Genomic DNA, 22,471 nt, shown 5'->3' with positions numbered 1-22,471 from the left:
GCCATAAGCTCGGTTAACAGTTGGTGTGGGACTCATCATCAAGATTTGACTCCTAGCTTGACTGTATGAATCATTCAACCCCATTAAAAATTGAAACAACTTTACTTTCTGTAAATGCACTACAAATTTCTTAGACTTTACACAGTCACACCCAGGAGCTGGAACTAAAGCTTTAAATTCTTCCCACAAATATTTGAGTTTTGAGAAGTACACAAAGACAGAAGTTGTTCCTGACTTAGTGTAGCAATTTATTTATGGAAATTGAATGAACTAGACCCATCTACCTTGTTAAACCATTCATGTAAATCATTTCACACAGCTTGTGCACTAAACGCATACATAATACCACCAATAAGACCATTGGCAACAGAATTCATAATCCAAGATAGCACAATAGCATTCACCCTTTCCCAGTGATTCCAAGTACAATCTGGGAATTTATCTTTAGAACACAACCCATTAACCAACCCTAATTTGTTCCTACCCAGTAGTTCTTGATCACATCCCTAACACACCTCAGTAAGAGATATGATATGATCGTATACAATAATAATTACCCAACTATGAGTCGGGGTCGAATCTACTGGGAGTTATGATGGGAGTTAGGAGTATATATTTGAAGCAAGCAAATGAGTTATCTAGATTGCACTTCCACAAAAAGGTTTTGGTTTCCTATTTCTACCGTTAATCTAATGATCGCAAGATAAAGAAAATAGACTAGAGATAAATGTTTTTAAGGTTTTTTAAATTGGGTAAAAGGCCTAGGGTTGTGACCATAACCTAGGTGTTTGCCTAATGGGGCAAAGACGTTAATGCTTGTTTTATTGATTTGGATGTATTATAGCTCATAACTCTACACTACCCACTCAATACCTCTCGGTCAGAGAGTGATTTTGCCCAATTTAGCTTTCTCAAGACCAAAAGGGTATCAACCAAAATAGTTGATAAGAGCTCAAGTCGGGTTATTACTATCTCTAAGTTGAACCCTTTAGTTGGGCTAATCAATCTCTCAATTGACCCAATTCTTTGTTAGCCAAGTTATCCTAGACTAGGTCCCTCTTTCTCAAGTAGAGACTAAGTCAAATAGGCATGAATCAATATTTGCAACCATTAATTCTAAAATTGAAGCATAAACTAAGCTAAATAATCAACCCCAATCATAAACAAGCACTAAATTAGATACCCATAAGTTTTATACACTAGGGTTGGGTCACAACTCTAGTAAGAGTTTAGCTACTCACAATGAATTTTGAAGAAAATAAAGAAGATAAGCTAATTAAACACATATGGGAAGATTAAAATGATGAAATCTAATGTAAATACACCAAAATAATGTAAAACTTCCTAAAGTAGTAAAAACAAATGGCTACAGCAACTTCAGATGTTCAAACTTGACCAAATTTTGTAAAACTCGTGTATTTATACAGGATTAAAAATCTCGGACAAAAATGCCCATCAGGAGGTTCTATGGCCGCACAAATCCATGTGCGGTCCGCATATTTTTTCAGTTGGCAGGAAGTTGAGTTCTGCGGCCGCACATTTCTGAGTTGCGGCCGCGAGGCAATCTTTTGCGACTGCACATTTCTGGACTGCGATCGCAAGGCAATCTTCTGCAGCCGCACAATTCTTGTGTGGTCCGCAATTCACAAAGGCTCCTGAACATGGTCTTTTTGCATACTCTCTGATTTTTGACTCTTAGCCCAGTTCTGCGATTGCACAATTAATGTGCATTGCTCAAAGTTCTGCTAAATTCTTCTTCTTGGTCTGTGGCCGTAGATGGAATTCTGCGGTCTGCAATTTCTTCTGCAGACCACACATTTGTGTTTCTACGCCCTTTATTGCCTTGTGCTTCGGAACACTCCTTTCTTAGTCGGATTTCATATCGGGAGACTAAAATTCTAGCATTCTTGTAATATGCACAATTTTATTAGTTTTGGGAACATAATTCAATACTTTCGGACTAAAATAAAAGCTAAAATGTGCTAATAAGCAGTCAAAATTTCCACTTATCGGTGCTACTCTCATAGAATGATACCAGATAGAGTAGTTTTCGATACCTATCAATTGAAATAAGATAATCCGAATTCCACTCACATCTGCTGGTGACAAGAACAATGGATAATTGTAGTCGATTTCTGGGGCTTTATTCATATTGAAATATTGGGTTGTACCCGCTGCGTGTGAATTTTGACTCACATCTGGGGGTGTCAAATCTTCAATCGTCATTGATGACAAAGAATTTAAAGAATACACTTGCAGAAGACAACAATGAAGAATTAATTCTGCGGAAGAACAGAGATCGAACACCGAGCTAAGAATTCTTGCTCGACTGCTCTGATACCATGAATTTGTTTAAGTAATTACAGAGAAATGCAACAGACTTTGCAGAGATAGAAGAGAGAAGAAGAGATAGAGGAGGAAGGAGATGATAATATGTTATTCAAAGATGAGAGTACAAGCCCATATATATAGAATCTATATGGACTAATACCAGAATTAACAATATTTTTAATATCCTAACTAACTTCTAACTAATTCATTAATACTAATAGATACATAGTTAATGACTAAACTACCCTTTCTTCCTTGTTATGTAATACCCTTTTCTATAATTATTTTTCAAAAAACTTAAAGATTATATGTCTGAATTCACAATCAAAATAATAAATTTGACTCTCGAAATCCAAAGTGTCATATTATAAAATGGGATAAAGAGAATACTTATTACTTTTGAATCCATCATTTTAAGAAGGTAATAAAAAATTCAATACTAAATCTATCAAATTAAAATTCTCAATTTCCAATTAAATTAGGTCAGACACAATATGGCCAAGTCTACTACTGTTATTTTCAAGCTCACCACTCTTGAAGGAATCTCATTATAACGTGGTCTGCTTCAGCCAATTTGGAATGGAGAAACGCAACATCACTTTCTCAAAAGATTAGTTTTTTGTCCTCTAGAAATAGTAGACAACACTCTCAGCATACAATTAAAAATCTATCATTAAACTATCTAAAGTAAATGTTGAAACTCGAAATGTGTCAATGTCAATAATTTCATCTACTAGTATTTGCTAAAATAATGCACTCAAATTTCGAGAATCAACTTCATCTTAATTCATGATTGATGTGCGGACAAAATGCTATATTTTTAGTATATTACTCGCCTTGCATATTGTTAGTTTAGTGGTTAATTGTGATATATTTGAGCTAAATTATGTTATTTTAAGTCTAGGAGCATCGGAAGACAAAGATGAGTGAAAGTTGCACAAAAAGAGGACAAAAATACAAGAAAAGAGCACAAAAGCATCAAGTGCCTTACCATGCTACACACAAAGTAACACCAGCTCTATAGTTAGCTTGATCGCACTACAGGGCAGGCATAGCCAGGTCTTAGCCAGGCTGACCGCGCTATAAGCATGGCCTCGCGAGGTCTATAGCCCGGTAATTAAAAGTCGTGAATTAAAAGACTCCGACCTAGATTTGGACTCTCAAGGACTTCAACCCTAGCCTATAAATACTCCATGAACATGTCTAAGAAGAGGAGGACGTTTTTTTAGAGCAAATTCGACCTAAAGGAGAGATGTTTTTTAAGAGGCGATTCGACCCAAGGAGGCAAGAACACGCTAGGAGCAAGACGGAGAATTCTTCAACGAGTTTTTTACTTCCTTCTTCCTATTTTCATTATTGGTTATGAATTCTAGTATTGGAGTTTTGCATACTATTATGAATAGCTAATTTGTTGTCTAGGGTTTTGATAGAACCTTTTGTAGGATAAATTCTTGTGACGGTTTTATATAATTGAGCCGTTGGATTTCTCTACTTGTTCAGCTACGTATTTATTACTGTTGATTGAATGGTCATCAATTGCCTGTGCCTATTTAGTGTATATATTGCTCGAGAGAGAGTACGCATCTAGGTAGTTGTTGAACAACATCACTCCTAATATATGTGAGAGATCAATATTGAGGGTTTAAAAGCGGAATTAGAGATAACGAAACCTTGGTGCGATCGTAATGAGCGGTGAATTTGTGCCAGCTAGCGTAGTTCGAGAGAATACGTCTAGTAAATTATGGTAATTTCTTGAGAGAGAGAGAGAGCTACGACAGCCAAAGTACTCACGATCGGTAGAGAATACTTAGGCGAAATTATAGAAGACGTAGCGGGAAGGATTCCGATAATTGGAAAATCATCTCTAGACCTCTTTAATCTTTTCTCCAATCCCTAGTATCTCTAGTTGTTAATTCACTACCTTAATTTGTTAGTTAATTAGTTTAACATAAGAATCTTTATATTTATAACTTAGAAATTATACGAACTTGTCTTCTTAGTGATACTTAACAATTATAGCGAAGCCTTGGTTCTCTGTGGGATTCGACTCCGGACTTTTAGACCGAATTATATTTGCAACGACCGCTTATCTTTTTTAGGATTAGAGTTGGGCGTGATCAAATTTTGGTGTCGTTGCCGGGGAACTAATGGTGTAGATGTAGGTGTACATATTGCTAAGTTTCAAGTTTGAACTTTTATTTTATTTTATTTTTTTGGTATTTGATTTTTTTTATTTTTGTTTTACTTGTTGATTTGAGAAACATGGCATCTTGGAATTATGAAAGTTTAAGTATTGGTAATTCTACCATTGATCCTCATACATATTGTGAAGGAAACCACCTGTGGCAAAATTATCCAAATACTTCCGAGAGCGAGTTATGTGCACCAACTCAATCTTATGTGCGGAATGTGTGTGATATGTGTGGTGGTCAAGATGGTCACTTTCATGGTTGTACTGATATTTCTTATCCTCCCCCAACCCCTAACTATGATGGTTCTACTTTTTCTTGTAATGTTAATAGGAACAAAGAGCCCAGGGATAATGACCTGAAAGAGATCAAGGATATGCTACGATGCCTTGTAGAACAAAATAATAGAAACAATTGCACATACAAAGGCAAGATGTTATGATTCACAAACTGGAGGCACAAGTGAGTCAATTGGTTGAAACATTTAATGCTCAACAAGTCAATGTTCGGGATAGTACCCAAGAAGAGCATGAATTAGATACGGAAATTCAGGTGACAATGGAGGAGGTCAGAGTAGAACACCAACAATCTATCCAACTAGAATTTGAGGATGCCGATATTGAAGAAGTAATACTAGAGTCGACCAACGTTCATGATACAAATTTAGTTGACTCTAGTGTCATTGGTGTTGAGGATGTGAAAAGACCTGAAGTTTATGTATTTGAGCGCATTGGTCCTCACTCCAAGTATTTTTTCGTATTGTGTTTGGATGATGATATGGAAATAGAGTCAGTCGAGCTAATTGATAAGTCAAGGAATGAGGAACAATGTGTCTACATTCTGGAATTTTTCTTGCCAGATAGTCAAGATTACACACCTCACATAAAGTCCAAGAAGTGCAGAGTATTATATTATTTTCTTGGGTTGGTTAGATTTGTTCCACCACCCCAAGAGCACAATCATAAGCTTGAATCAAAACTTGGGATCCAATTCACAAGTTCAAAGTGGAGGCAGAAAGTGATTCACGTTGTGCCGCGATGTTAAATTAGGCGCTTGTTGGGAAGCAACCCAACTTTATTGCTTTTTTTATTTTTTTATTTTTTTATTGTATTATTTTTGTAGTGTCATTTTTTTTATATATATTTTAGGAGCATGGAAATCAAAGTTATTGGAAGGATGCAACAGTCAGCCAGATGGTTAGAACTAAGTATGGGGTGCCCATACGAAGGACCAGGCCTGGAGAAGTCTGAGTATCCCATGAGCTGCTAAAGCTTCGGCCTTTGGCCTACCAGGGAGTTTCTTTTATTCTCTTATTAGTTATAGTGTGCACTGAGGACAATGCACAATTTTAAGTGTGGGGTGAGGAGATTGTTTGGGTGACTTTCTATGCTATTTTAGTTGTGTCAGTTTGATTGAATAATATATTTTCTTAGAAAAATAGAAAAGATTGGACTTTTCCCGACGATGAATCTATTAGACAGTTTTCTTGAGGGTTTAAAGTCTAATCAAAAATACAAAAAAAAAATCCAAAAATATTTTTTTTATTTTTGTAGGTAATAATAATCCCCCGTGGTTTTTCTTTGTGCCTCGGTTCTTTTTCATGAGATGTAATTTGAACCGGGTCATAACTTTTTATTTTTAGAGTAGAATAGTACTTAGGGAATAAAAGAAGGAAGATGAACTTTCTAGGCGCCCTTTTGACATGTTTGATAGTAGCATATTTAGGCTCTAGCATATTTAGTACCTTCCCTATGGTTTGAAAATGCTTATGATGTCGTGTTGAGTAGATAACATGTTATTGACGCCTATATCACGTTTTCTTGGCTTGTGTCACGTTGTGCTTGATGCTTAATATTTTATGACTCCATGAATACTTGCAATTGTTTAAGAATCGGAATGGAACCGTCCTTAGTGAGTCATGTACCATGTGTGATGAGAAATTATATAGTCTGTGTCATTGCATTAGAGTCTAGAACTTGCTCGGCATGTGAGTTGAAGTGAAAAAGTTTTGCTCGGTTTGAAAAATGATATTATGCTTTCTTTGATTTGTTTGAGCTTAATGCTTACCACAAATAAAACTTATCCCTAGTCAACTCTTTTGAGCCTATAAACTTTTATTTGGAAATCACATTACAAGCCTATACTCTTTTGTTCTTAATTATCATTGTTTTGATCTTTTTCCTTCTTAAAGTACTTTAATTGCAAAATGAGTGCTAAAAGAAGTAAGGAGGGAACTTGGGTGGCTTTTGAGTGGAACCAATGAAAAAAAAAAGTGTACTTATATTGTAAGAAATACCCCACTAGCAGGAATGGTAGAAAAGAATAAAAAAATATGTAGCAAAAGAAAATAAGAATATCTTGTTCTTGCTAGTGGGTATGAGTTAAAGTAGTGCTTAAAGAAAGAAGAAATATTTTTGGGTGTGATATTATTTGTGAAAGTGAAGTTGTGTTGAAGAAAAATGCGCTTAAAGCTAAGTTTGTGATGTGTTAAAGTGCTTAGGAGGATTAGTCACTATTCTTAAATTTATCCTACTCGTTCTTTAGCCCACATTACAATCATGAAAAAGTCCTAATTGATTTTAGATTGAGCAAGCCTACATTAGTGGAGGTTTACATAATGGGAAAGCCTATGGTACTTTGTGCATGCATGTAACTTCTTTGTGAGAGTGAGGAATTTCTTTGATTTATCTGAGTCCTTAAAATATATTTGAGCATTTGATTCGAATGTGTGGATTCAACTTAATCTCTTGCTCTTGTTGTGAGGGCACATGATTTCGCAAGGGATATGTGACGTTATTAGATTTCTATATGATATTAATTGTTTAAGCCACGAATGCATTATGATATAGAGTCAGTTTGTGAGGCTAGGATTGTTATCATCATGTTATCTTGGTGTTGAATAAATTTTTGAAGTATGACATAAAGTAAAGGGAAGTGTGTGTTGAAGGCATATGCTAAGGTTTAATTATTGCTATCAACCATAGTCATAGGTATGGTGTGCTTCGAATGTGCTAAAAGAAAATAAAGTGCTCAAGGTTAGTGTGAATTGGTGGTTGACTCGAGGACGAGCAACGTTTAAGTGTGGGGTAGTGATGTGCAGCCAAAATATTATATTTTTAGTATATTACTCGCCTTACATATTGTTAGTTTAGTAGTTAATTGTGCGACGTTTGAGCTAAATTATGTTATTTTATGTGTAGGAGTATTGGAAGATAAAAATGAGTGAAAGTTACACAAAAAGAGGACAAAAATACAATAAAAGAGCACAAAAGCACCAAGTACCCAAACCGTGCTACAGACTAAGTAAAGCCAGCTCTATAGTCCGCCTTACCGTGCTACAGACCAAGTAACACCAGCTCTATAGTCAGCTTGACCGCGCTACAGGCTAGGCGTAGCCAACTCTGTAGCTAGGCTGACCGCGATATAAGCCTGGCCTCGCGAGGTCTATAGTCCGATAATTAAAAGTCGTGAATTAAAAGACTCCGACCCGAATTTGGACTCAAGGACTTCAATCCCAGCCTATAAATACTCCATGAACATCTCTAAGAAGGGGAGGACCTTTTTTTAGAGCAGATTCGACCTAAAGGAGAGACGATTTTGGAGAGGGGATTCGACCCAAGGAGGCAAGAATACGCTAGGAGCAAGGCGGAGAATTCTTCTACTAGTTTTTCACTTTCTTCTTTCTATTTTCATTATTGGTTATGAATTCTAATATTGTAGTTTTGTATACTATTATGAATAGCTAATTTGTTATCTAGGGTTTTGATAGAACCTTTTGTAGAATAAATTCTTGTGATGTTTTTATATAATTGCGCCATTGAATTTCTCTACTTGTTCAACTACGTGTTTATTGTTGTTGATTGAATGACCATCAATTGATTGTGCCGATTTAGTGTGTATATTGCTCGAGAGAGAGAGAGAGAGAGAGAGAGAGAGAGAGAGAGAGAGTACGCATTTAGGTAGTTGTTGAACAACATCACTCCTAATATATGTGAGAGATCAATATGGAGGGTTTAAAGGCGGGATTAGAGATAACAAAACCTTGGTGCGATCGTAGTGAGCAGTGAATTAGTTCCAGCTAGCATAGTTCGAGAGAATACGTCTAGTAAATTGTGGTAGTTGCTCGAGAGAGAGCTACGACAGTCAAAGTACTCACGATCGGTAGAGAATACTTAGGCGAAATTATAGAAGATGTAGCGGGAAGGATTCCGACAATTGGAAAAATCATAACTCTAGACCTGCTTAATCCTTTCTTCAACCCCTAGTATCTCTAGTTGTTAATTCACTACCTTAATTTGTTAGTCTAGTTTTACATAAGAATCTTTATATTTATAACTTAGGAATTGTTCGAACTTGTCTTCTTAGTGATACTAAACAATTATAGCGAAGTCTTAGTTCTTTGTGGGATTCAACTCCGGACTTTTAGACCGGATTATATTTACAGCGGCCGCTTATTCTTTTTAGGACTAGAGTTGGGCATGATCAATGATCATGTGTGACATTACCTCCACGTGAAATATAAGGAGTAAAAGTGAGATCTTCATTCACTAATAAATGCAAATGAAACTAAAGGTGTAGCGGTGGCTCTTACAAGCCTATCATTTGGTTTAAAGTTTTAAACCAGGTTATCCCACAATATAAATTTCAGAAATGATAATTAGGATAGAAATTTCACCTTCTATATGGAATAAACTATCTCATTATTTTGGTATAAAATTTATGAACGTCATTAATTTATCTCATATTGCGACTTCCCTCTAATGGGTTTCAAGCTTGATTCTGACATTTCTCACAGTAGAGCCACATAGACAAAAAAAGAATTAAGTTTACCTCTAAGCTATCAAATTATTTTGTATATGTCCTTTGCAACAATTTGAAGCATTCTCCTAAACAATTACAAAGGTGTAAATATATGTATCTTGGATAATTAAAATTGTCCAAGTATATGTTTACAAGTAGCTCATACATGCACTTATAAGTAGCTCCAGAAAAGCTTTTCAGTAGCTTCCGAAAAGCGTTGCAACAACTTCTTTTCTTCTATAAATAGTTGGGTGTCAAAATAATTTATTTGTACGTTAGTTTGAAGCTGAATAATATATCACTATTTCTATAAATTTCTCTGCCATTATTTACTTTATAGTTTTTATTTTATAACAAATAAATATTTTTATGAACGGCAAGATAGAGAAAAAATATAAAATAGATAGGCTGAGGTAATATTGGGAGCTTTCTCCTTTTCAAAAACTTTGGAATATTATTGTTGCTCTATCTCGTACACCAAAAACCACGTGCCAAATTATAGGACAGGTTTGGCCATTTGTTTTGTATTGTATCAATAATGGAGTAATAATAGTAGTGACATTGACAATGACTTCAATAACAGCCATAGGAATCATAGCCAAACCTTTTCTACAGTTACTTGGATTAGCCGGCATTTGCCCATACTAAGTCAAAATAAATACCCAAATTTGTCACTCAGAGGGACTCAGAAACACAGAAGAAAAAACAAAAAATGGAGAAGATAGAGCACAAGATGGTAGATGTAAATGGCCTACAAATGCATGTAGCAGAATTAGGCCAAGGTCCAATAATCCTCTTTATCCATGGTTTCCCTGAGCTCTGGTATTCATGGCGCCACCAAATTTTCTACTTAGCTGAACGTGGCTATCGTGCTGTGGCACCTGACCTAAGGGGTTATGGAGATACTACAGGTGCTGTTAAATTTTTAGCATTCGATCTGTGACATATTTTCCCTTTTAGTCTGTTTAAAAAAAAAATAAGAATGATATACACTCAACTTCTATGTAACAATATCCTCGTAACAACACTTCACTATAAAAGCTAAGTTTTTTCGAAATCAAATTTCATGTTCTGTTATAATATATGTTTTCTATAACATCAATTCGTTATAACATCCAAAAATATCTAGAACAAACGAAACTGTTGTAAAAAGGTTTGACGGTAGTTCTCTTGTAGAAACTTAATTAATCTTAGTATTTCTATTTTATCATAGTGGCCTGACTTGTTGGGATCCGCTTGATATAAATTGTCATTCTTTTATAAGAAAAGTGAAATAAGAAAGAACATATAGAACTTTTCCCACCATTTATTTTAAAAAAATATAAAAAATTGATACTTTGTCTAAATTTGGGTTATATATAAAAGATTTTCTTTTTAAATTTCTTAAATTTCGTGTCTAATAATAAAACAGGACAAAAGGCGTAATATATATGAAGTGGAATTGTTTCACATAGCAAGGCAAAGCTAAGTTTTAAGACTTTATATATAAAAAGACTTTCGTAGTTTCGATTCTATTTAGTAAGCGTTTGGACATAAAAATTATAATTTTTGAAAAAAAGTAGTATTTAGAGTTAAGTTGAAAAATAATATTCGGAATTTGAAATTATGTTTGGACATGCATTTCGCTTGAAAATGTGTTGTGAGTGAGTAAAAAAGTTTTTCTGAAATTTTGTAAAAAAATGGTTTTGAAGTTTTTAAAAAATTCCCAAAAACTTATAAAATTTCATGAACAAACACATATTTAAAAAAAAAAAAAAGGAAAAACTTTTTATGGACAAACGGGCCTTAATATTTGAATTTAACTTTTCATGAAATAAAATGATTTGTTTGTAGTTCTCTTTCAACTCTACAAAATTTAGACCTTTTATGAGAAATGACTAAGTTAATTTGAAATACAGTGACTTTGCTGTATCATAAAGGAAATTATGAGCATTTTGTCGAACAGTATACAGGCAATATCCTTTCTAAGAAAGGTTGTTCTCACTCTTACAATCTTTCTTCTTCGTTTTTCTTTTTTGTAACAGGTGCACCCATTAATGATCATACAAAATTCAGTATCTTTCACCTTGTGGGTGATCTTATAGCACTTATTGAAGCCATAGCTCCAAATGAAGATAAGGTGTTTGTTGTGGGTCATGACTGGGGTGCTATAATTGCTTGGCATTTGTGCCTTTTTAGGCCAGATAAAGTTAAGGCTTTGGTTAATTTGAGTATCCATTATTTTCCAACGAACCCACAGATGAATACTGTTGATGGACTGAGGGCTATATATGGTGATGATCATTATGTCTGGAGATTTCAGGTTCTCTCTGTTTTAGTTTGTGTATCTGTATAATTTGTGTTTGAAGGGATTTTACAAGTTTTCTGGGGACTATCGAATAATTGCATCGGAAATTTGACATTTTTAGTATGAAGTATGGACTACTAATTAGGGAAAAAAGAAAAAGACTTCATATACAAAATAAATGAGTCGTGATAAAAGGCAGCACGGTGCATTAAACTCTCCTTATGTATGTGGTTCGGGGATGGGCCGAACCACTGTAAACTATGTTGTTTGGATTCTCTGAAAATATTGTTGGGTGTGTGTCGGATTCTCCAAAAGTAGTGCATTTTTGGAGGATCCGGCACGGGTGCGACAGCATTTGGAAGAGTCCGTACAACATAGACCCTGAATCTATTGTAGACATTTTTACCTTACATTTTTGCAAAAGATTGTTTTTACAGCTTGAACTCGTAACCATGATCACACAACAATATCTCTTACTGATGCAACAATGCTCTCCTTCTCCTTTGTGAAGGAAGTATTTTTTAATTTGATAAAAAAGAGGTTGTTCTATATGCCCAAAGAAACTATCCCAGTAATTTATTTGGAACAACTCACATACCATTCAAGAGTTTTTTGAGTGGTTAATAAGGGCATAGGTTAGCAGTGGGAGTTATGTTGAGATTAAATTAGAAAGTTCATCAATAATCTTACCTGCAGGTACCAGGAGAAATTGAAGCTGAATTTGCTCCAATTGGTGTTAAGTCTGTTCTTAAGAAATTTCTCAGATTCCGCGACTCTGCACCATTTTATTTTCCTAAAGGCAAAGGCGTTGAGGCTATCCCTGATGCTCCAATTGAGCTTTCATCTTGGCTGACTGAGGAAGATTTGGATTACTATAGCAGCAAGTTTGAGCAGACTGGCTTCACTGGTGGAGTTAACTATTACCGAGCTTTTCCCATGTAAGTCTTCCTCACCTTTATGATATCGTAAATTCAGTTGCATTTGTTTTCCTCGCGTTACTTGTTTACTTCACATTTGTTTCTACCTAAGTTGCACGGGCTCTTCGTTTTGGGTGCCGCACCCATTCCGTGTCCGGGATACGTCCCCGATAAGGTCAACTAACTTCATGTACTTTGACATGAGTCCATCGACAAATTTGGAGAGAAAATTGAGATTTTGATTTCTCAAAATTAAAAATAAAACAGATTTTTAAGACATGGGAAATGGCATTCCTTCAATATTGTAGTACTTTTGTCTCATATTTGCTGCTTTGTGTTTCAGAAAAACCAAGAATTCAAGGAGTCGTGTTCTGAGTTCGGACTTTTGGTAGACATTAGCCGCGATATAGATGGAGGATTTTTCACATAATATCTCTCAAAATTTATAATTTCTTTATAGCTCTATTTTTTGTAATTTTGAATTTTCTTAGCCGAATCCCCGCACCCGTATCCATACCTAGATCCGCACCCCCGGATACTAAAATTTAGATTTTGCCGAATCCGACACTCGAATCCGTGTCCGTATCGAATACCCGCACTCGAGTCCGAGCAACTTAGGTTTAACTAGTTGGGATTAAGGTTTTATTTGTTGTTTCTACAATTGCATTAGGTTTTGATCTTTGTCAAGAGACTTTTTGTTCTGATTAGCGACTTGTATACTATGTGTGTATAGAGATAAGTATGAGATTTAGAGAACTTTTACCTTTAGAAATCCCCAATTTGCCTAAATAGACAAATTACTTATTATTGAGTGAAACAGTATGTATGTTCTGTGTAGATATATGTATGAGATTTAGAGAACTTTTACCTTTAAAAAGTCTCTAATTTGCCTGAAAAGACATTACTTATTATTAGAATGAGGCAGACCTGAATAAGGCGGAATCAATACCATGGATTTGTATGGCCGACGCCAACTAGTTTGAAATCGAGGTGTAATCAATTGATTGATATAAGTTGTCATGTTTTCTAGGAAGTCAAGAAAATTGTGAAAATTCATGAGACTATCCAATTAGTTGCTTACAGATTGTTTTGATCAATTTTTTCATACATGGAAGCTATTAAGTCTCAGTTCTTTATCAATTACTTGACTCTAATTCCTCCTCTTTAGTCAAGAAAATGTCATTTGTGGTATATAAAAGGGTAGCCCAGTGCACAACGCATCCGCATTCACTCAGGGTCCCGGGATGGGCAGCACCCCAAAGGAGTGTGACGTAGACAGTCTATACTAATGCAAGCATTAGTGGCTGCTTCCACGCATCGAACCACACAAAGACAACTTTACTGTCTGTGTTATATATTTGGAATTTGAAATTGAATGGACACAATTTACATCCTAAAGTTCTCTGTCCTATGATGAAATGCAGAAACTGGGAACTCACAGCACCCTGGACAGGAGCTCAAGTTAAAGTTCCGGCCAAGTTTATGGTCGGAGAATTAGACTTGGTTTATCACATACCAGGTGCTAAAGATTACATACACAATGGTGAGTTTAAGAAAGATGTTCCATTGTTGGAGGAAGTGGTGGTTTTAGAAGGTGCAGCTCACTTTGTTAACCAAGAAAGGCCAGATGAGATTAACAAGCATATATTTGACTTCATTCAAAAGTTTTAAACTTACTCCTTCCCTTTGTATTTTCTGTTGTAATAAAATCTCTTTAATGTTGCTCTTATTGCTTGTAAAATGTGAAACCTTATTTCAGAGAAGTGACATTTGGACTCCTTTTAAATGGAAAATAAAGGAGGAATAATTTAGACTTGAGAGGGAAAAGCCAAAGTAATTTGAAATTCAGTGTCTTTTTTATTTTTTTTCTGTTAGCAGATAAAACATGAAAGAAAGACTATTAAAGATACAAGATAGGCATAATTTTGACTGACTTCTGGATGTGAAAATTCAAATAAGGATGAAAGATACTAGTAAATGGTAACAAAATGAAAAAGAAGGGTTTTTAATATATTTGGCCAGCCGGACAAAAATAATTATAGTTACTGGGCAAATATACATAAAGTATATACTGTTTATGTATAAAATATGTATAGCATAATATATACTACAAATTAATATACAATATTTATTTATTTATTTTGCTATTATTTTTGGAACGGTTATAATGCGTAGATTTTTTATACCCTAGGAAATTTCACATTGCATAGACAAGAATGACATTTTGACCTGGTCTTTTACCTAAGAAATCAAAAGAAAAGATACCACTAAAAAACTAAAATCAAGAATCATGCTTCTGAAATTTAACATTACATGCTTCTTAGGAATCATTTATTTACGGGATAATTATCCCATTGGAGTTGTACTGTCAGTTGCACCCTTGTATTTTGGAGAGTCCTATCACCCACTATATGTATTCAAAGCATGAAAAGAGTGGAAAGACAAAAAACACAGGTTAAAAATTTAATTTCGCCACCTTTTTTTAAAATGTATTCCCCTACTTTTCTTATTATATTTTTTCTTCAAGTTTTCCTTTTCTTTTTCCTTCTTCTCTCTTCTTCTTCACTTACTCCTCACCTGAAACAATGGAGATTAATATAACCCCATTTCCTGTCATCCTCCTTAAATGTGACCAGATTTCTTAGAGTTTACAAACCTTTTCTTAAAATCCATAAAGCTTGCATAAAGTTTTACAATTTTTTTTCCCCATAGATTGTTGACAGAAGGAGAAGGAGTGCGGGGAAGTAGGGGTGGGTGGATGGGTCTCTGATGGGCTTGTTTTGGGAAGAAGAGAAGACATGGGGAAGTGGGGTGGGTTTAATATAGAAAATAATCTTTTTTTTTAATTCTTTTTAGCATGTTGACACGTGGCAGCGCGTGTCTATCACCCATTTATCTTGAGGAGAGGTAAAGAATATATCCAAGACAAGGATAGGGGTGTACGACCCACCCAATATAAGGGTGTAACTGGCAATTAGCTACCACCCCACCACGACTTGTAAGATTAAAATATTACATGCCTTTTGCATTAGGGATGGTAAACGGGCGCGCCGAGTTGGAAATAGATCGGTCGAAACTGATAAAATATCCTACCAACTCATATTTAATACGGATAAAAAATGGGTTAATTGGTGGATAATATGAATACTTATATTATCCGTGGCTTTTTGATACGATCACTTTGAAAGAATTTTTAGTCTCCCTAGTTTGAGAACTCTAAATTTGAGTCTTTGCAAATATAGAAGTTAAAAATTAAAATCATCAATTTTTAAGTAGATAATATAAATCTTATACATAGTTGGTTCATTATTTAAAAAATTATTATTTAATCTATTTTTTAATAGATAATATAGATGAATAATTATTTTTTAATCAATTTGTCTCCGCTACTTGCCGCATTGGTAAGCCAAACTACATTGTCGAAATATTCCCGAGAACAATGACTTAACACCCTCAAGCTTCGCGAGTTATTTGTGAAGCTTGAGACGTGTTAATTAAGGACACTATTGGTAAGTATATTTTGCCAGAAAAATTATGCCAACAATAATAACATCTCACTACTAAATAAGCTGGAGTCGAGCGTATGAATCATCAGGGACCACTTTACTAAATTATTTAAAACAAGGACAAAAGTTAAAGATCAGGCTTTAAGAGGATATCGATAAAAATATTTCTTAGTAGTTATTTTAAAAGGAATGACACTTTTTTTATGTTTGAAAATTTTTTAACTTTAAACTTTTTATTTTATATATATTTTTATAACCATAAAAATCTCATGTCATATCAAAATTACAAGTTTCAAAAGTTTTTATATTTTATTTATTCGATCAAACTCCGTCACATAAATTAAACCGAAAAAATTAGTTCTTATTCCTACTAACTTGAAAAAATGACTAGCTTTAACGTAGTATTAGTACACGCGCGATGCGTGGACAAATCATGTCAAATTGCGATGTAGGTTGTTTGATCATGTGCAAATAACCTTAAAATATAAACCTCTCAGATAAAAATTATATAACATGAGAATTTAATTTTTGAAGCATGATATGAAATTATTTTTCAAATCTCGTAGTAGACAACCAATTTTTTTATTTCTTTATTTTTATATTTGTAGCAACCTAACCCCTTGATTTTAGTACTTGCATTTCGTTTTGCTGTCAATATTAAAGAATACTAAACATGTCATATTGTGATTCGTCTTGTTCGAGCACATTAGTCATATTATTTTAACAAAATTCTTACTATCACTTTATTTTTATCCGAAAGTCAAATATGTCTCATTCATCACATCATTTTAACGTAAATTCTGTTTTCTTTTTGTTCTTTTCTTATAGTTATTGAATTATTTACTATTTAATATTATTACTATCATAGAATTTTTTATTAGCTTATAATTAAATTAACATCTTGCTTATTATCCTTTTTATAGTATATAATAAATATAAATGTTTTATTCTTGAAATTTGGTATATTTTTATGCTTGTATCCTCTTATTCAGAATATTTTAATCATTTAAATTTATTAATAATATTTTTAAATATAATTTAATTATTTTATTTTATTTATTTTTAAGTTAATTTAAAGTATAAGTATCCTCACACTACCTCAATTATTTTTTATACATTCTCTTCCCTACTATAAATTTTAATTAGTTTTTATATTAATGTTTTACCTATAACCAAAATAATGTCATATTTTATTTTAAATTGTAACTTTTAATTAGTCTAAAATATTAATACATAAGTTATTTGATTATCATGTTCCAGGTATCATCAGTTCTCTTATAATTAATTTTATATTAGATGCAGTTAAATTTTCTGTCTTTTTTAGCTACAAGATACAGTTTAATTTTTACTTTTCATTAGTAAACTTACCAATAGTAGAAATTTATTTTGTATTTTTAAAATTTTATTTAATCATAGAAAAATATTTACTTAATTGTTTGAACACGTTATTTCTTAATATTTATCACGGCCCCAGTTTCCCCTCTGTGGGAGTCGTGATGGCACCTAATCTCTAAGACTAGGTAAGCCTAATAATTTGCAGAATAACTGAATATAAAACTGAACTCAAATCTTAACATATGAAATATAAACAAGAACTGCGATTTTTAATAATTATAACTTCCAAAACCCGGTAGAAATAAGTCACAAGTTTATAAGAGAAAATACTAAGTATCTCTATACATCAGAGTCTAAAGAGAATAGGGAAAACAACATAACAAGGATAGAGGGGGACTCTGAGGTCTGCGGACACTGGCAGATATACCTCGAAGTCTCCACGTAGGGTCCAGCTCACTGGTATCTGGTCTGGTAGGAAGAATCTGGATCTGCATAAAATAATATACAGAAGTATAGTATAAGTACACCACAACGGTACCTAGTAAGTGCCAAGCCTAACCTTGGTAGAGTAGTGACGAGGTCATGTCAAGGCCTACTGGGAAAAAAGAAAATGAAGCAGAAAATATAATAACACAATGAAATGACTGAGAAATGAACAACAAGAAATTTTAGAAGAGTAACAGCACGGCAAATAGAGGTAAACAACAAGGGCACTCCCGAGGTACCGCCTCGTAGTCCTAAATATAAATACACAAAAAAGGGATCTCCTAAAGTACCGTCTCGTAGTCCCAAAACTAAATATGCACGACAGGGGGATCTCCTGAGGTACCGCCTCGTAGTCCCAAAAGTAAATATGCAATAGGGGGATCTCCCGAGGTACCGCCTCGTAGTTTCAAAAGTAAATATGCAGCTCATAAATTATGGAACAACGAATTTACAGCAAGGAATCCTACAGTCAAAGGCCGAATACAATAACCAAGGAAACAGGTAATTCAACTAAGCATGTTGCATGAATTTCAAGTAAAGATTAAGACACGTAGACATGTGATATTAGGCTAAACATGACAACTACACATGCTAAGGTAACTCGGTTAAAGAATTTAAAAGAAGTCTACTCAGCAAAACTAAAATTTTTTATAATTAGCCCGTGTACGCACTCGTCACCTCACGTACATGACTCACATATATCACAAATTGTTATAACAGTACCAAATCCTAAGAGAATTTCCCCCACACAAGGTTAGACAAGTCACTTACCTCAAATCTCGCTCAATCAATCGATAAGGATGCCTTTCCTTCGAATTTCTGACTCTGATGGCCCAAATATAGACAAAATCAATTACATACCAAGAATACAACTACATGAAACTAATTTAAATCATAAATCTACGACTTTAGCAAAGAATCAAAAAATTGCCCCAAAAAGTCGACCCGAACTCACGTCTCAGAATCGGGCAAAGGTCACAAAATACGAATACCCATTCGACCATGAGTCCAACCATAACAATTTTACCAAAATTCAACACCAAGTCGCCACTTAAATCCCCAAATTAAACTCTCCAAATTTCTAGCCTCAAACTCTCAAATTTCACCTTAAATACACACAAACTAGGTAGAAAAATCAACGGGGAAATAAGGTTATTGATCAAAAATGAATACAAGAGACTTACCTCAAAAAATTCTTCAAAAATGCTCTCACAAATCGCCAAGACCCGAGCTCAAAATGTTTAAAATGAAGCAAAATCGTGAACCCTTGTATTTAAGTATTCTGCTAGAACTTTCGCTTCTGCGGAAACTTAACCGCATCTGCGGTCTCGCATATGCGAGGTCCTTCCCGCTTCTGTGACTTCTAACGCTTCTGCGGACAAGAGGTCCGCTTCTGCGGCCTCTCTTTTGTGGTAATCAATACATATTCGCATAGAACCATCCTTCTTCTTTACAAACAAGACAAGAGCACCCCAAGGCGATACACTAGGCCGAATGAAGCCCTTATCGAGCAACTCTTGCAATTGTTCCTTTAATTCTTTCAACTCTGTTGGGGCCATACGATAAGGTGAAATAGAAATGGGTTGAGTGCCCGGTAACAAATCAATGCCAAAGTCAATATGCCTGTCGGACGGCATGCCCGGAAGATCCACGGGGAATACATCTGAATAGCCCCTCACTACTGGAACAGACTCGACGATATGAGTATCAATACTAACATCTCTCACATAGGCCAAATACGCATCACACCACTTCTCAACCATTCGTTGAGTCTTAAAAATTAAGACAACTCTACTAGGAACATAATCTAAGATACCTCTCCACTCTAGCCATGGTAGGCCTGGCATAGCCAACGTCACCATCTTGGAATGACAAAGGATAGCGTGATAGGGTGACAACCAGTCCATGCCCAAAATAACATCGAAATCCACCATATTGAGCAATAATAAATTGGCTCTTGTCTCAAAACCACTAAGAACAATCAAACACGACCGATACACACGGTCAACAATAATAGAATCACCTACGGGTGTAGATACATAGACAGGTGAACTCAGAGAATCACGGGGTACACCTAAATACAAAGCAAAATAAGATGACACATAGGAATAAGTGGAGCCTGGATCAAATAAGACTGATGCATCTCTGTGACAGACCGGAACAACCTGTGATAACAGAATCTGATGCAACTGCCTCCGTCATATAAGGAAGGGCATAATATCTGGCATGGCCTCCTCCTCTAGGGCAACCTCTACCTGTCCGACCTCTACCTCTAGCTGGCTGTGCAGGTGGAGTGGTAGTTGGTGCTGTAACCATAGCCTGAGGACTTGGTGGAGCACGCAGTGCCTGAGAAATCTGTGGAGTTATACCCCTCCTAAATCAAGGGTAATCCCTCACTATATGGCGAGTGTCACCACACTCAAAACAAGCTCTCGGATGATGTGGTTGTTGCGACTAGCTCGGGCCTAATCGACTAGACTAACAACTGAAAGCACCCCGCACATGAGGTACGCTAGACACTGGCTGTGCATAATAGAGATCCTGGGGCCTAGGAGTGGCCGGAGCGTCGCTGGCGGTTGGAAGTGCTGAATGAACAGGGTGTCCCATATAACCCCTGCCCTGACGAGCTGCCGTTGGGGCACCAGTACCACTATAAGTGCCAGACTCTCGAGACCTCTTGGCCTATCTCTCCTCTCTATCTCGAGTTAGCATACCCTTCAATCTCCTAGCAATCCCCACTACTTGCTGGTATGCAATATCCATCTCCAACTCTCGGGCCATGCTCAATCTGATACTAGGGTTGAGCCCCTCACTAAACCGACGAACCCGCTCTCGTACAGTAGCAACCAAGGTAGGTGCATGCCTAGCCAAATCACTAAATCAGACCGCATACTATTACACGGTCATAAAACCTTGGTACAACTGCTCAAACTCTGCGCGCCATGATTCTCTGAGACTCTGGGGAACATACTCCAGTAAGAACATATCTAAGCACTGAGTCCAAGTGAGTGAAGCTGCCTCTGCCGAGCTACCCAACTCATATGCTCGCCATCACTGATAAGCCACTCCTCTAAGTTAGAACGTAATGAAAGAAACCCCACTAGTCTCCGCAACACCCATAGTATGGAGGATATGGTGGCACTCCTCAAGAAAACCTTGGGCATCCTCTGATGCCAAGCCACTGAAGGTAGGAGGGTGGTACTTATTGTACCTGTCGAGCCTGAGCTACTCTGCCTCAGAAACTGCTGCCCTAACCTCGGGCTGAACTAGAGCTACCGGCTGCATTGGAATGATCTATGGAACCTAATCAACCTGAACCCGCTGCTTTGGGGTACCGGCGACGGGAGTTTTTGCTCCTCCCCCGGCCTGAGATGTGGCAGGAGCAAGTAGTATCAATCTTGCCTGAGCCAAGGTGCTGAAGATGCTCAGAAACTGGGCTAGAGTCTCCTAGAGGGCTGGTGCAGTAACATGCGTTCAGGTGTCTGCCCTCCAACTGGAGCTACTGGTGGCTCCTCTGTAGCAGCTCGTGTGGGTGTTATGGTTGCACTACGTGGACGTCCTCGGCCTCTACCCCTGCCCCGACCTCGGCCTCTCGCGGCTCTAGCAGGGGGTGTGGGTGTCTGGTCATCCGATCTAGCTGTACATGTCCTCACCATCTGTGAGAGAATAGAAAAACAGAAGTTTGGAGTCCGAAGTCAAAATCTCGCACGATAAGGAATCAAAGAAGTGAAGCTTTTCCTAACAGTTCCACAACCTCTCAAAAATAAGTACATACGTCTCTGTATCGATCCGCGAGACTCTACTAAACCTGCTTGTGATTCATAACACCTATGAACCTAGAGCTCTGATACCAACTTGTCACGACCCTAGTTTCCCCTCCGTGGGATGTCGTGATGGAACCTAGTCCCTAAGACTAGGTAAGCCTAACAATTTACGGAATAACTGAATATAAAACTGAACTCAAATCTCAACATATGAAATATAAACACGAACTGCGATTTTTAATAATTACAACTTCCAAAACCCGATAGAAATAAGTCACAATCTCTTAAGAGAAAATACTAAGTATCTCTATACATCATAGTCTAAAGAGAATGGGGAAAACAACATAACAAGGATAGAGGGGGACTCCGAGGTCTGCGGGCGCTGGCTGATATACCTTGAAGTCTCCACGTACAGTCCAGCTCACTGGTATCTGGTCTGGTAGGAAGAACCTAGATCTGCACAAAAAGATGTGCAGAAGTATAGTATAAGTATACCACAGCGATACCCAGTAAGTGTCAAGCCTAACCTTGGTAGAGTAGTGGCGAGGTTAGGTCAGGGCCCTACTAGAACAAAAGGAAATGAGGCAGAAAATATAATAACACAATGAAATGACTGAGAAATGAACAACAAAAAATTTCAAAAGAGTAACAGCACAACAAATAGAGGTAAATAACAGGGGCGCTCCTGAGGTACCGCCTCATAGTTCCAAATGTAAATACACAACATGGGGATCTCCCGAAGTACCACCCCATAGTCCCAAAAGTAAATATGTACGATACGGAGATCTCCCTAGGTACCGCCTCGTAGTCCCAAAAGTAAATATGCAATAGGGGGATCTCCCGAGGTACCGCCTCG

At 36.2% G+C, this 22,471-nt stretch overlaps 1 protein-coding gene and 1 long non-coding RNA gene across 2 annotated transcripts; one reads left to right on the top strand and one right to left on the bottom strand.

The window, feature by feature from the left end:
- Nucleotides 1-1,086: 1,086 nt before the first annotated feature.
- On the bottom strand, nt 1,087-2,454 carry LOC117276564 (uncharacterized). Its single transcript, XR_004506835.2, has 2 exons — nt 2,058-2,454; nt 1,087-1,906 (listed from the first exon to the last, which is right to left on the bottom strand). It is a non-coding gene; the product is annotated as an uncharacterized lncRNA (long non-coding RNA).
- Nucleotides 2,455-9,900: 7,446 nt separating this feature from the next.
- On the top strand, nt 9,901-14,368 carry LOC104094378 (uncharacterized). The gene is made up of 4 exons (XM_033655852.2): nt 9,901-10,231; nt 11,345-11,622; nt 12,304-12,545; nt 13,949-14,368. Exons 1-4 carry the CDS (start codon nt 10,033-10,035, stop codon nt 14,193-14,195), a joined length of 966 nt encoding a protein of 321 aa, XP_033511743.1. The 5' UTR covers nt 9,901-10,032; the 3' UTR covers nt 14,196-14,368.
- Nucleotides 14,369-22,471: the final 8,103 nt, after the last annotated feature.

The sequence above is a fragment of the Nicotiana tomentosiformis genome, chromosome 5, assembly GCF_000390325.3.
Source record: "Nicotiana tomentosiformis chromosome 5, ASM39032v3, whole genome shotgun sequence".
NCBI lineage: Eukaryota > Viridiplantae > Streptophyta > Magnoliopsida > Solanales > Solanaceae > Nicotiana > Nicotiana tomentosiformis.
The sequence above is the reverse complement of the archived record's forward strand: the minus strand, read 5'-3'. Positions and strand labels throughout refer to the sequence as shown.